Source organism: Carassius carassius, chromosome 23 (genome assembly GCF_963082965.1).
Source record: "Carassius carassius chromosome 23, fCarCar2.1, whole genome shotgun sequence".
In the NCBI taxonomy this organism is placed as follows: Eukaryota; Metazoa; Chordata; class Actinopteri; order Cypriniformes; family Cyprinidae; genus Carassius; species Carassius carassius.
The window spans coordinates 24,265,114-24,279,319 of NC_081777.1; the positions used below are offsets into that span (position 1 = coordinate 24,265,114).

At 35.3% G+C, this 14,206-nt stretch overlaps 2 protein-coding genes across 2 annotated transcripts; one reads left to right on the forward strand and one right to left on the reverse strand.

Annotated features, from left to right (window-relative positions):
- Positions 1–138: 138 nt before the first annotated feature.
- Positions 139–7,262, reverse strand: LOC132101600 (ubiquitin-conjugating enzyme E2 N). The gene is made up of 4 exons (XM_059506666.1): positions 7,104–7,262; positions 2,778–3,024; positions 1,216–1,356; positions 139–212 (listed from the first exon to the last, which is right to left on the reverse strand). The coding sequence occupies exons 1-4, from the start codon at positions 7,131–7,133 to the stop codon at positions 166–168; spliced, it is 465 nt and encodes a 154-aa protein (XP_059362649.1). The 5' UTR covers positions 7,134–7,262; the 3' UTR covers positions 139–165.
- Positions 7,263–7,742: 480 nt separating this feature from the next.
- c1qtnf13 (C1q and TNF related 13) lies at positions 7,743–11,068 on the forward strand. The gene is made up of 2 exons (XM_059507171.1): positions 7,743–7,907; positions 9,975–11,068. The coding sequence occupies exons 1-2, from the start codon at positions 7,880–7,882 to the stop codon at positions 11,054–11,056; spliced, it is 1,110 nt and encodes a 369-aa protein (XP_059363154.1). The 5' UTR covers positions 7,743–7,879; the 3' UTR covers positions 11,057–11,068.
- The last annotated feature ends 3,138 nt before the right edge of the window (positions 11,069–14,206 follow it).

Below are 14,206 nucleotides of genomic sequence, written 5' to 3' on the forward strand. Positions count from 1 at the left end.
TACTTTTGTCTTAATATATTCTTTACAGTTTATCATGATTTTTTGTTTCCTAAGACTGTGTCCTTTAAATGAAAATGAATAGGTCTTGGCAGAACATGGAGTTGTTTTCAATCTTGACTTCCTCTTTTTCTCTCTCTCTCTCTTTTTGTCTCCCCACCTACATTTTTAGACTTCAATATTGTTTCCGGCATAAAGCCTGGTCCATGTTCGGGCTGAAAAAGACAAACAAATGCAGAGTTAATATACCCGGAAGTGTTTTCTCTTATACTTAAATCCATGTACAGATAAATGACATGGTATCTTCAGCACAAAGCTGACTTCAGCTCCAGCTGTATAAACAGAAAGGGTGTTGATTTTTCCAATTCATTATGACTAACAGTAAAAAGCAATTAGCAACAGCAAAACAATGTACTTTGAAGGCAGCTACATGAGATAAGAATGATTTCGCAAGAGTATTATTATGGATTAAAGCCTCTGGGACACAGAGACTACCACTGGCCTCTTAAAGCTCTTAAAGCTTATTGAACACCCTCTGAAAAACCTCAGATTTAAGGGAATTTAGAACAAACAAACAAATAAATATTAGCAATATCCATTATTCATTCCATATTTTGACAAATATTTAAAATATTGTGTGTTCTGCAGAAGTCAAGTCATTAAGGTTTAGAATTGTATGGAAGCCCCTTTCCACCATGGAATAAAAAAAATTAAAAGGTAATGCAGAATTCGGGCTTTTCTCACAATATATTAAAAAAAAGATTTAAAAAAAACTCAGAATAGTTACATGTTTACATTTTCATTTATGCATTTAGCAGACGCTTTTATCCAAAGTGACTTACAGTGCATTCAGGCTACACATTTTTTTTTTTACCAGTATGTGTGTTCCTGGGGAATGGAACTTGCATGGAACATTAAAAAAGTTAACCTTTTTATTTTTTATTCTGTTGTCAAAAAAAAAAAAGTTGCGAGATGTATTTAGAATTCTAATATATATCTTGCAATTATAACTTTCTATCTTGTAATTCCAAGTATACATCTTGCAAGTCTGAGTTTATAACCCGTCATTGACTTTTCTCAGAATTTTGAGTTACACTCATTACACAAGTTTTTCCCAGAATTGCAAGATTATATTTTGCGATATTTTCTCAGAACTGAGAGAAGGCAGAATCATAAGACAAACTCAAGAATGATCTTTATTTTTTCACCAGCCCCCACCTGTCTCTATGGCTTGAGCTTCATTAGACTTCCACTGCTCTGCGACGTCGTTTGCTAGAGGATCATCAGGGTTGGGAGCGCTTAGTAATGCCTGGATTGATAGCAGCACTGTGCGGATCTGCAAGGCTGGAGACCACTTATCTGTGAGACATCATGCCATTAAGAGAGATAAACAAGAGAAAGAGCATTAGCAGAAAAGTAGCTGCTAGCTTCCATATGTGCACCCCTGGACAGTCGAGCAGAGAGATCATTCTCTGTGGGGTCAAAAGTGTGATCTGAGATCCTCAATCTTCCAAAAAAGATTAAATGGGCAAATCTTTCACACTATATGCATGTTAGGTAAGTGAGCTATAAAGTTTCATAGACTCAAACTGCCATTCCTCTAAGGTAAAGATAAAATGAGTCTTTTCCCAGAAATCATAACTCATATTCATTTTTCTCCCACAGACTACTCAAGGGACAAAATCCTAATTTCTCCATTTTATAAGCACATTTTATTGCCTATTTCAACCACGGGTGAAGGGGGAAAAAAAGATATTATTTATCATTTTTACTGTCTACTGTTATGTTAATACTGTGACAGGCTACAGAAATGAAAAAGATATAAATAATAAAATATTATGTAGCAAGGAATTATTTGGATAAAAATGTTAAATGTGTTTCTAGTACGTGTTTTGCTTCAGAAAACTTTTGCTTCTCCCATTTTCTGTTTTCTCTCAATATGAGCAAACACTGTCAGATACAAACACAAACATAATATAATTTATATTACTGTATAATATAATTTATAATATAATTACTGTAAATATATATAGTCTAGCATTCACACTGAGGAATGAATGAACTGAGAACAAAGGTTATTTCGAGCTCATTTTTAGCTTCATCTATTGAATTTTCACCATCACACAGAAACTCACAACCAAATCATATCTTCCATATCTTACACACACACACATTTTTCAAAAGTAAAAAATTTCAGTAATCTTATGAAATGTAATTTAAATTCAAATTTACATTTTTAAATGTCATTTATTCCTGGGATGGAAAAGCAGATTTTATCAGTCATTACTCCAGTCTTCAGTGTCACATGATCTTTTAGAAATTATTTGAAAATCGAATTTGGTGACCAAGAAATATCTCTTCATAAAATTTCTTTACAGTCACTATGCCACACATCCTAGCTGAATAAATGCAGCAAGTAATATATTTCTAAATAAAAGAAAAGTCTTACTAACACCACCTTTTAAACGGTAATGTATGTAAAAATACATGATGTGTTTGAAGTCACAGCAGGTGAAATATAAAAAACAGATCCTTTAAGATGTGATACCTAAATAATGAAACTTCTAGTGATCATCTGATTAACCTCAAAAGAGAAATGTTGCCATTTTAATGGCAGATAAAATGATGAATCACGTTTTGTTCCATGTCTGAAGAAAGCATGTGTTCCATAATAGCAGAATTTAAGCATTAAGCACTAATGACATTAGTGCTTAGGTCAAGATGACTAAAATCAGCATGATGTGTTTAGTTTTAGAAGATGAAATAAAACACTCTCTCACCTTTCAAAATATCTAGACATATTCTTCCCAGCTTGTCTACATTGGGGTGATATATTTTGGTCATGAAGCGTACTTTCGGAGCTGCCATGGGATATTCTTCAGGAAGAAAGAGTTCAAGTTTAAAAGTTCCTCCCTCGAAGGGGGAGTCTTGAGGTCCGGCGATGACCACATGGAAGTAGCGAGCGTTCCCCTCATCTGGCTCTGCCTTAATACCTGGCACCGGCTCTGCCAACAAACGCTGTGTTTCCTACACACACACAGACAAATGGAAACAGGATCAATTAGACTGGAACATCCAGAATTTACACACTCGGTAAATTAGCAATTAGCCAAAGCACTGGTACTGAGACAGTCGAATACATCGGAGTAAACAAATCAGCAGAAAGAAACATTTAATGTGCACAGTGACAACAGTTTTGTGTTACTGAAATGAATGTTCATGTAACGAAGACTAACTGTCCTACATCAACAGCACATAACAATGGCAAACAAACCTGTATGGCTAGGTGATACAGGACTGATAGGCCATTAATAATCTTAAAATCTGAGATTTTTTAAATTAGAGCTCAGTATGACCAAGACTAGACAGACTTCCCGCACAGATTGCAGAATTAATTTAAAGATGGCAAAATGTGAAAACTGGAGATGAAATCCCTAAATTCTTATTGGTAGACAAAAGTATTTATCAAATTATTTGAACATATAAACTTTGTGAATACTTGTTCCATCCCTGTGGAATTCTTCTGCATTTTATTTTTGATATATATTATTTATATTTATATATATATTTATTTTTTTGCTAGAAATTAATACTTTTATTCAGCAAAGGTGCAATATAATGATGAAAAGGGACAGTAAAGACTGTAAAGTTACTGTTGCTAATGTTACATAATTATTTTTTAAATAAATGCTGTTCTTTTGAACTTTCTATTTATCTAAAACTTGCATCTAAAAATTCAGCTCTGACATCACAGAAATAAATTCCATTTTAAAATAAATTAAATTAGAAAAAGTAATATAAAACTTAAAACATATCCACAATTTTATTTTTTTCCTGTATTTTTTATCAAATAAAATCAGCCATGGTAAGCATAAGAGACTTCTTTCAAAAACATTTTAAAACAAACTTACTGACCCCAGAGTTTTGTATGCTACGAGGCACAAATAATTGAACCATGAAAGGTTTCCTGAAAGTCAATGTATCTTAAATAAGAAAAGTGGTTTAATGTAAATATCATCCAAGTCACAAACATCACCAAAAAAACTGCTGGTTAGGCACTCACAATGTTTTCAGTAAACACTCTCTTTGCACGACATAAAAAAAATACAGTGCCTGGCAATTTCAATATCAAATCACAGTTCTTATTACATAATCAGCCTTTACACCATCCTGTAGCTCGCACTGCTTGATGAAAATTAGCATAATACTATCATGGTATTATATCTCAAAGGTGTGCACATGAATTTAACCCAAGTAATGCCGGGTAATTTTGATTTTCAAAGTCACCTGGAATTCATTAAGACTGCATTTATTTGCCCAAAAGTACTGTAATAATGTTGAAAATATTACTACAATAAAAAGAAAAAACTATTTTCTATTTGAAGACGTGTTAAAAAATATTTATGTGATGGCAAAGCTGAAAACTAATTTGATAATTCATACTTTTACAGAGTTTGGGCTTTTGTGGCTACCTCTAGAACACTCTCAGCATGTAAAAATTGGACCTAGAATAATGTAGTCATTGTATATAGTACCTGGCATCTTCAAGTCTTCAAGGGTTAAACTGACAGTCACTAAAACCAGATCCAGACACTTTGCATCCTATGAGAGAGACACGGGGCTGAACCTTAAAGCCCTGTGGAAACTCTCACCCATATATGACTAATGAGAATCTGATATGACCCTTGGAATGCGTGGAGTCAGGAGACGTCGTTCATCCGAGAACTGCTGTACTCTACTACACCTGAAAGATTGTCTACTTGGCATCTGAGAACTTGTGCCAAAACGTGGATATTACAATCTCAGTGTCACAATCCTATACCCAAAAGCTACCACACCTGTCCTGTAACCAAGTCCAAAGGGCTAAGTAATGATGAACCTGTAAAACAAGAATCTTCTACAAGAATTTCCAGTTGTTTAACTGGACAAAACTAGCAAGAGATATTTTTATAACCCTGAAAAAAAAAAACCGCTCTATAGCAATATTATAAACATTTTTGATTTGGTTACTTTTGATCAGTTTAGTTTAATGTGTCTGTGCTAGGGATATGCCGGTATCAAATTTTCCTGTTGCGATTAATTGCTCATGCTTTTATCACAGTATTGAAATGTAACATCATAGCGAATACACAAATCTGAATGGATATTTAAGTATATTTTAGAAAGTAGTGCAACTGCTGTATTAATGGGGTTTCCAATGGGTTTGTATTCTTAAAATGCATTCCAAATTTGGAATAATTTGTAATATATAATTATTCACTGTATTTAGAAGTGCCCACGATAACAATATTGTGCATATTCATTACCATAATATATTGCATTATCAAATGCCGGCACATGTCTAGACTGTGCTGAATAAACAATATTTAATTCTAACTCCAAACACAGCCATATACATGTTATCCCCATGTTTTTACTGTTATCTCAGTTAACTTAACATATCCATTGTATTCAGAATGAAATTCCTCACATTTTTTCAGCTAACCCACAGACAAAACCATGCAGAGCAAACAGACAAGAGAGGGGCTGCCTGTCATGGTCTCATGCTTGGGCGACATTAAGGGTGCATTAACAGCCCTCCAACGCACATTAGTCAGTTAATTTCCCTTCCAAACTGAGGAAGTATACATTTATAGATGCAATTTTTTTTTTATTAACAGTATCCTCCCTGAGACCAAAAAATGTATGGGTGCAAATTACTATATCAGTGGTTTCCAAACCAGTCCTGGATGACCCCACGCACATTGTGTATGTCTCCCTTATCTCACCTGATTTCACTCATCAACTCGAACTAGAGAACTAAACTGGGTGTGTCTGATAAGGGAGACATACACAATGTGCAGGGCAGGGGGTCCTCCAGAACAGGTTTGGGAACCACTGTACTACATATTAGCAGAAGTACCCACATATGCCCAAAAAGTACAGAGGCACAGGGATGCACTAGAGACAGCTCTAATTTCTATCTTTAATATGAGGAAACATGCATTCAGAGTTGAGATATTATCAGGAGGAAGCCACTTGTGTTATTTCCCTAACCGCAAATCTGTTCACTGTAAAGTTATTTAAAAATATTAAATTAAAAGAAAAAAAATACCCTGTTGTTATTTGCTTTTATGTTGTTCCAAAAATTATCACATTCTTTTGTGGAACACATAAGGAGATAATTAGGATTATCAGACACTGACAGCTCAAGTCCCCATTTACCTTAACTGCATTTTTTCTATAAAATGAAAGTGAATGGAGACTGAGCCTTTCATTTTGTCTAATATTTCCTTTAGTGTTCCAGAATGACATACAACTTTTGTTTTTGGTTTGAAAATGCACAAGGGTGACGATGACGAGTTAAATCTGATTTATTGGTGAACGGTCCCTTTAATTCAGCGTTAGACGTTTAATTATTCCGGGAGAATAAACATGCGGATGTTCCGTTCTTCAATTAATGTATTATTTAATTATCTCTTCTTGTATTTTATTTGGCATTACAGCTGTTTTGGGGCCTGCAGTCATTAGCTCATTTAGCAGCAGAAGCAACGCAACAGCTTCCCTAGCCTGAAGGAAGCGACCGAGCCGAACTGTTTTGCTTATAATCGTATCCTTAATTTCCAGATAATCATCCTGCATGTAGGAAAACATATATACGAGTGTCTATAAGTGAAATCGTTAGGGGAAATAATTGTGTGACTTCTTAAATTCGATCATTTTACCAAGTTTAACGCCTAGCTAGCGTCCCAGGAGCTGTTAGCTCGCAAAATCACACACAACAGCTCGAGCGCAAGCAATGAATGACCGCGAGCGTGCCTCTCTGACCATTTACACTTCAGTTATTGTGAAATCAGTTGGGTTTTTAATTTTGGGTTGCAAATTGTAATGAATAAGACACAGGCTCTTCGCCGTTTTTCACAGCGGTGGATGTATTTTTAACCCACCCATATTCGGGAGACGAGTGAATGTACCGAAACGGAAGTGGCTAACAAACAGAGTGCCGAACGCTAAGCCAGCTGTCGCTTCTCTTTGGCTGATAGTTTCAATGCTATTTGAGGATTTCGTGGTATTATGATTAAAAAAGACTGACTAAAAATGCGTAGTGTGTCTCAATTCACGGTTACCTTAATGATCCTGCGGGGCAACCCTGCCATCTTGTCTTGAATGCGGATTTTAGCTTTGACTCTCGGTGCCTCTTACTTCGTTTGCATCGACGGCGGAGACGCAGTGCACACACGCCTTCCGGCGCGTTGCGTCCAGACGAACGCGGAAACGGACGAATTTGAGGATGAAATGGAAGTTGTAGTTTGTATTTAATTAAAGCTGTTGCTTTCACGCGTTCCGAGAAAACAAGTGATTAAAGTGTTTTATGTTATTCTTTCTGTGCAGTATTTTTTTACACTCTTTTTCCCGTGCTGTTTTTACTGATGAGGTCTTCTGTATTTGGCGTGATCGTTGTTAGAAATTAGCATTTTTGATAAATATGCACATAAATGACTCCAGAGAAGCTGATTTAACACTACATTTCTACATCTGCAGTCTTTAAAACTATTATAATGGCACTGTCAGGACAGCTGTTATTGGTAGTATGGAAATAGTCTATTCTGACATAAAACAAAACTATAAACGTAATCAAATAAACTGTATATGAATTTGATTTTACTGTAGGTTGATGGTTGATAAAGTGTAAGTTAATCGTGAAGCACCCCCCCCCCCCCCACTCACTCTCTCTCTCTCTCTCTCTCTCTCTCTCTCTCTCAATACCTCTTTTATTTGAACATGGGGACTGAAGTTTTTGGAGTAGATGCCACACAGAAATAACATTTAGACCTCTTCACAGCGGTGTACAAACTGAGTCTTTCAAAGGCTTACAGACACAGGGGAGCAGCTCATCACAGAAATGAAGTCTCTTAAGATACTAACACCAGGTATGAAATATTTTCTTCTGTCAAAGGACAACATTTCTTTTTATTTTTAATCAGAATGATTTATCCTAAAATATTATGTCATATTTGTAGTCAATATAACTTTTGTAAAATCAAATAGCATTAAATACGATTGATATTTTTTATGATATGGTCAAAATTTACACTATATTTATGACATTTATGTTCATATTATATTATTCTGGCATTTACACATCACAGTACAGCATATTCAAAAGTAATGATGGATAAATAGATCTTAAAATTGAAATAGTGAAGACTAAGAGAGTCCTTAAATATTATGATGTATCAAACTAATACTAATGTTATACACACACACACACACACACACACACACACACACACACACACACACACATATATATATATATATATATATATATATATATATATATATACTTAAGTTAATTATGTTTGGAGGACACACTAAAACATTTAAGGAAAATATTAAACAGTTATATAATTATTCATAATACAAGTATAAATAGTAAAAGTAGTAGGCCTTATAAAAAAGTATAGATAGAGAGAAACATTACATGATGATAATAAGGTAGTTGTTGGAATTCTTGTTAAACTTTTCCTGATAATCAACCTGAATTATTTTATTAAGTCAAAAGGAGAGGAAATACTACCAGTGACCTCTTGTTCACTACTTGATCCTTAATGTGTCTTATTATGGTCTTCAATGTGCTCTTCATCAGTTAATAACTGACTGAGCCTTCACTTGACCATGAAGTCTCCCATGGATCTGCACCCATGACATTTTTCAATCCTCCCTCCCAAATATTCCTTTGTTCCATCACATAGCAGCAGATGAACCGGTGTCTAATCTATTGCCTTTTTCCCGTTGCACATTGTGAACAGACAATGCCAGCTGAATTAGATGGACTACTGCTTCCACTGAGCACTTGACATGAATGGCAGGATCCATTCTGACAGGACTAAACCTAACTTCCTAGCATGGTTATATGGCATTTAAGCCAGTTCATTACACATTTCCATATGCCAGAATGGCAGGGCACCGCTTTGAAGTTGTTTTTTGAGTGATTAAAGGTGAAAATGAAAAAAAAAGAAGAGATAAACAATTTTTAATTAACCCCTAGTTATTCCTTACGTACAGGTCACTCTTGTGATCCAAAACAGATTGAAGTGTAATTTTTATATATATGTGTGTGTGTGTGTGTGTGTGTGTGTGTGTGTGTGTGACATATCAGGACACAACTCTGTATAATGACATGGGTATGACACAGGTATTACAAGGAGAGGGTGACTTATGAGGACATAACCCATGTCCCCATTTTTCAAAACGCTATAAATCATACAGAATGAGTTTTTTTGGGAAAGTAAAAATGCACAAAGTTTCCTGTGAGGGTTAGGGATAGGTGTAGGGTTGGTGCAGGGCCATAGAATATACAGTTTGTACAGTATAAAAACCATTACTCCCATGGGATGTCCCCACTTTTCACAAAAACAAACGTGTGTGTGTGTGTGTGAGAGAGAGAGAGAGAGTTCAGATGCAACAATTAGACAATATTTACCTCTAAATTACACACCATTTATTTATGTGTAAAAAACTACAAAGATAATATTCCTTTCTTTTCTTATTAATATTGTTTAAATTAAAAATAGAGCAAATTATTTAAAATCCAGTGCAAAGACATCTATGGGTAGAAATAAAGAAAAATGTAATGCCATCATGTTCCCTTGTTACTTAATTACTTACTTTTATGAAGTTTATTCCATTCAGATTTATATTTATACATTGTCAAAGATAATCATAGCTGATTTGTAGATTGTACCCCAGAAAACTGCTCTGTATCTTTATATTTCTCACGTCCTTTGGTGGTCATTTCTGACCATGAAGATCACCGATGTGACTGTTTTACACAGAAATAAAAGTGATTATTTTTGTATGTGTGATGCAGAATATAAAACTACAGTCTGATACATTTTTGAATAACTAGTTGGGTTTTCTGAGAACTATTTTTCAACAGTGCCAAAAAAGTGACATGAAATACCTCTGATGAGGATAATGTCTTTTTACTACAGCTTGTGTGGCATTATGGAGACCAAACAGATGTGTTTCCTGTCTACTTGGGCTGATCATCTATCTGGGCTGTGCTGCATCCTTCAACATCAGCCCAATGACAACAGGCCTGCGCTCTGCCTTTTCCGCCACACGTAGCAGCAGCATATTGGGTGGCACTCAACGAGTTGTGACCTTTGACCGCCTTCTAGTCAACATCGGAGAAGATTTCAATCCAGAGATGGGCACTTTCCGTTGCCGCCTGCCTGGTGCGTACTACTTCTCATTCACAGTGGGAAAGTTCCCAAAAAAGATGCTGTCGGTCATGCTGGTGAAGAACGGGATGGAGGTGCAGGCCATGGCATATGATGGATACCAGAACCAGGGCCGCAAGGTTCAAAGCCAGAGCGTGATGATCAGTCTAAAACCTATGGATACAGTCTACCTGCTGCTTCAGGAGAATCCCCACTATGCCATCTACAGCAATGTCGGACCATACATTACATTTAGTGGTTATCTCATCTACCCAGACTCTACATCTTCTGTTGGATATCTCAATAACCACCTATCTCCTCCAGGCCTCCATCTTCCGGGTTGTCCTCCCCCTGTGGATGCCTATTATGATTGGAGAAGAAGAACAACCATTGAGGAACCACGTTCTGCATTTTCAGTGGCAAGAACTAGATCAGCGCTGGGAGAAAGTATAGGGCATCGTGAAAGAGAGGCTCTCACGTTTGACGTAGAGTATGTGAACATTGGTGGCCATTTTAACAAAACATCCGGACATTTTACCTGCCACTTCCCTGGTGCGTACTACTTTGCATTTACCGTGGGAAAGCACCCTCGTCGTGCGGTTTCAGTGAAGCTGATGACGGGCAAAGGGGAGGTGCGGGCCATGGTGTTCGACGAGGACATGTCGCGGCGGAGAGAGATGCAGAGTCAGAGTTTGCTGCTGTCACTGAAAAGAGGAGACAGTGTCTGGCTGTACAGTCAGCAGGATGACGGATATGCCGTTTACAGCAACCAGGGAAGATATACGACCTTCTCTGGTTTCCTGGTCTACCCTGACGGCGAATCCATGAACATAGACAGAACTTTCCCTTGAGAACCAAAGCCAGCAACCAATTACATTTATACTATGAGCTTATGAGGCATGCAGTTGGGTGTCTTTTGCTACGCCTAGCTGTAACGTTATTGCCTAACACACACACACACATAACATACACTAAATTACAAGTGTAAAAAGTATACCTACGCTTTAGTTTAGTTTAGAATGGAGTTTGGAACAATGTGAAAAGCCCTTATGGTTAGCAGATCATTTGTTATTGTACATTAAATTGGAACTTTAACATATATTCGTATTGAAATGTAAATGATCTACTGATCTGTTAAGCATTAGCCTATATATCTATATATTATTAGTGAATGTTACTATAAATGTACTATTTCTTGTAAGCTATAATTGTTTAGCATGTTATGTTAGTGTAACAGTCTCATATGGTTAGAAAGTAAAATGTACACAGGCACAGTTGATGCTGATTTTATTGTTCCATTGTAATTACTATTGTTAACATAGTAGCCTAGTACTTAAATATTAAAAATGTCAGATATCTTTCTAATGGTTTATTTTTTATTATTATTATTTTTTTAGGTTTTTTTTTTTGGTTCATAGTATTCATGCTTATGTTTATCCTTTTTTAATTTATTTTACATCACATAAAACAATAAAATAATTATTTCTAGATGGAGCTTTGTCTGTCTTCTCAGAAGGACAAGTAAACAAGTATTTACACAAAACTGCTGTTCAAAAATATGAAAACTTCCTGAGTCACAATGAGAGAACATTTAAAAAGAGCATGTATCTTTTTCATATATTTACATTATACATTTAAATGACTGTAAATTTAACATGTTAATTTAGTGAAAAAAAAAATTTAAAACGATTTTTAATGGTTTAATTTTATTATCAGTTTTCTTTTTGTTAACTGTAATAACCCTAATTCTTGAGAAGTTCGATTCATTTTAGAAAAGTAGACCTATATGTGTCAACAGGAAAAAAAAAATTATATATATATATATATATAGATAGATAGATAGATAGATAGATAGATAGATAGCGTGTTTTAGACATAAAAACAACTAATACCTATGATTGTGAGAATTGTTCCTGCCATGAGAAGCCTTTTTTCTGCTCATCATTTGAAATAAGAGGCAATCACAGTATTTTATTCATGATCCAACCAAAGATGCTACACACGAGCATATGCAGTTTTGACTCAAATTAGATTGTATAATTTCAAGATTTAAATCAAAAATAGAGTTGTCTGATTCAGATTTGTTCAAATGTTACATAAGACATTTGCACAAAACAAAAACAGGCTGAATGAATATGCAAGTTTACTCTTTGACAGCAGGTGGTGCTTACGAAAAGTTGCGATATAGCCTTTGTTCTGTCCTGTTCACCCAAAAATTTAAATTAGCCCATAAATTACATACCCCCAAGTCATCCTAGGTGTATATTACTTTCTTCTTTCAGACCAATCCAGTCAGAGTTATATAAAAAATTGTCTTTGATCTTTCAAGCTGTTTAATGCCACTCAGCAGGCATCAGTCCAAACAAAGTTATATAATAAGCCCCCATCCATAAAAAAGGTGTCCCACATGGCTCTGGGGGTGAACAAAGGCCTCCTGTATTGAATCGATGCATTTTTGTATGAAAAATATCCATTTTCAAAACTTAATAATCAGTTTATGTAGCTTGCACTCACTGTTGTACACGGAAACAGCTCCAGGCTGATGATGCACCGGTGAGTCTTGTGAAAACCAACATTTGTTAACAGGAGCAAAGGAAGTAAAGTTCTTGTTCTCTTGGCAGGTCTTCCAGCCACTAATATCAAACCTCTACAATTAATCCAAAATGCAGCTGCAAGATACATTTTTAATGAACCAAAAAGAACGCAAGTCACACCTCTGTTCACCAGTCTCCACCAAGTAGCTGCAAGTATAAAATTCACAGCATTAATGTTTGCCTACAGAACCACCACTGGATCTGCACCCCTTTACCTAAATTCATTATTCAGAGTTATGTGACCCCTAGAAGCTTGAGTTATGCAAGTCAACGACACATTATTGTGCCATATCAAAGAGGCACAATAACTCTGACTGGATTGGTCTGAAAGAAGAAAGTAATATACACCTAGGATGACTTGGGGGTATGTAATTTATGGGCTAATTAAAATTTTTGGGTGAACTAACCATTTAAAGTCCAATTGTTTTCGACTTTCCGGTAGGGTTGGGTGGTATATCAAGTTGATATATAATTTTTAAATGATATACAATGAAGCAATACCCTTATAAAAATTATCCATGGTTTTAATACAAATAATAATAATAAAAAAAACATGGTTAATGTAGTTAAACCATGGTCACCACAAATTAACCATGGATTTCTACACAAACCATAGTTTAACCATGGTATTTGCAGTAAAATTGTGGTTATACAAATTGTAATCAATAAACCAAAAACCATGGTTTATTTTTGTAAGGGACTGTTTATATCAATATACAGTAGTGTGGCACAAATGCACTTGAAAAATAGCAGAGGACACTGAGTGAGTTGAAAAGGTCATGCTTGACGTACTGTAGGCGGAAGTTGGGTCACACAATGTCACTGCCTCGCTCAATGACATGAGCTCAGGACATCAGAGAAGAGAGAAGGGAATGAGCTTACCAATTCAATTATAGCAATATTGGTAACTTTAGAGAAGTATTGATATGTTAGGTTTGATTATTGTATAATTTTAGGGGGGAAAACTTCATTTATGACTTAACAAGCATTTGGACTTTTCACACTTGAAATAGTTAACCCTGGGATAATCAAAATGTAATACTGCGTTATCAGTTAATTGTGGGTATTGATAAGCTAACATTTAACTCTATCTAAATCCTGGGTTAACGTTCTTGATTGTATATTTGCAGTGTCATTGATTAGAGGAATTCAGCACATGACGTTCACGTAAAGGTAAAATGCTATCAAGTTGTACAATTATTATTATTATTTTTATTTTAGCATTAGTGATATATAAGTGTTAAAGGATTTATAGAATAATGCTTGTAACACCTAAAACAATGAAATAATTATTTCTAGCATTAAGAAAAAAGGATAAAAGTTTTCACACAAGCTAAACTTCTGTTCAACAACATTAAAACTTCATGTCACAATGAGAGAATTTCAAAAGAGCATGTATCACTTTAT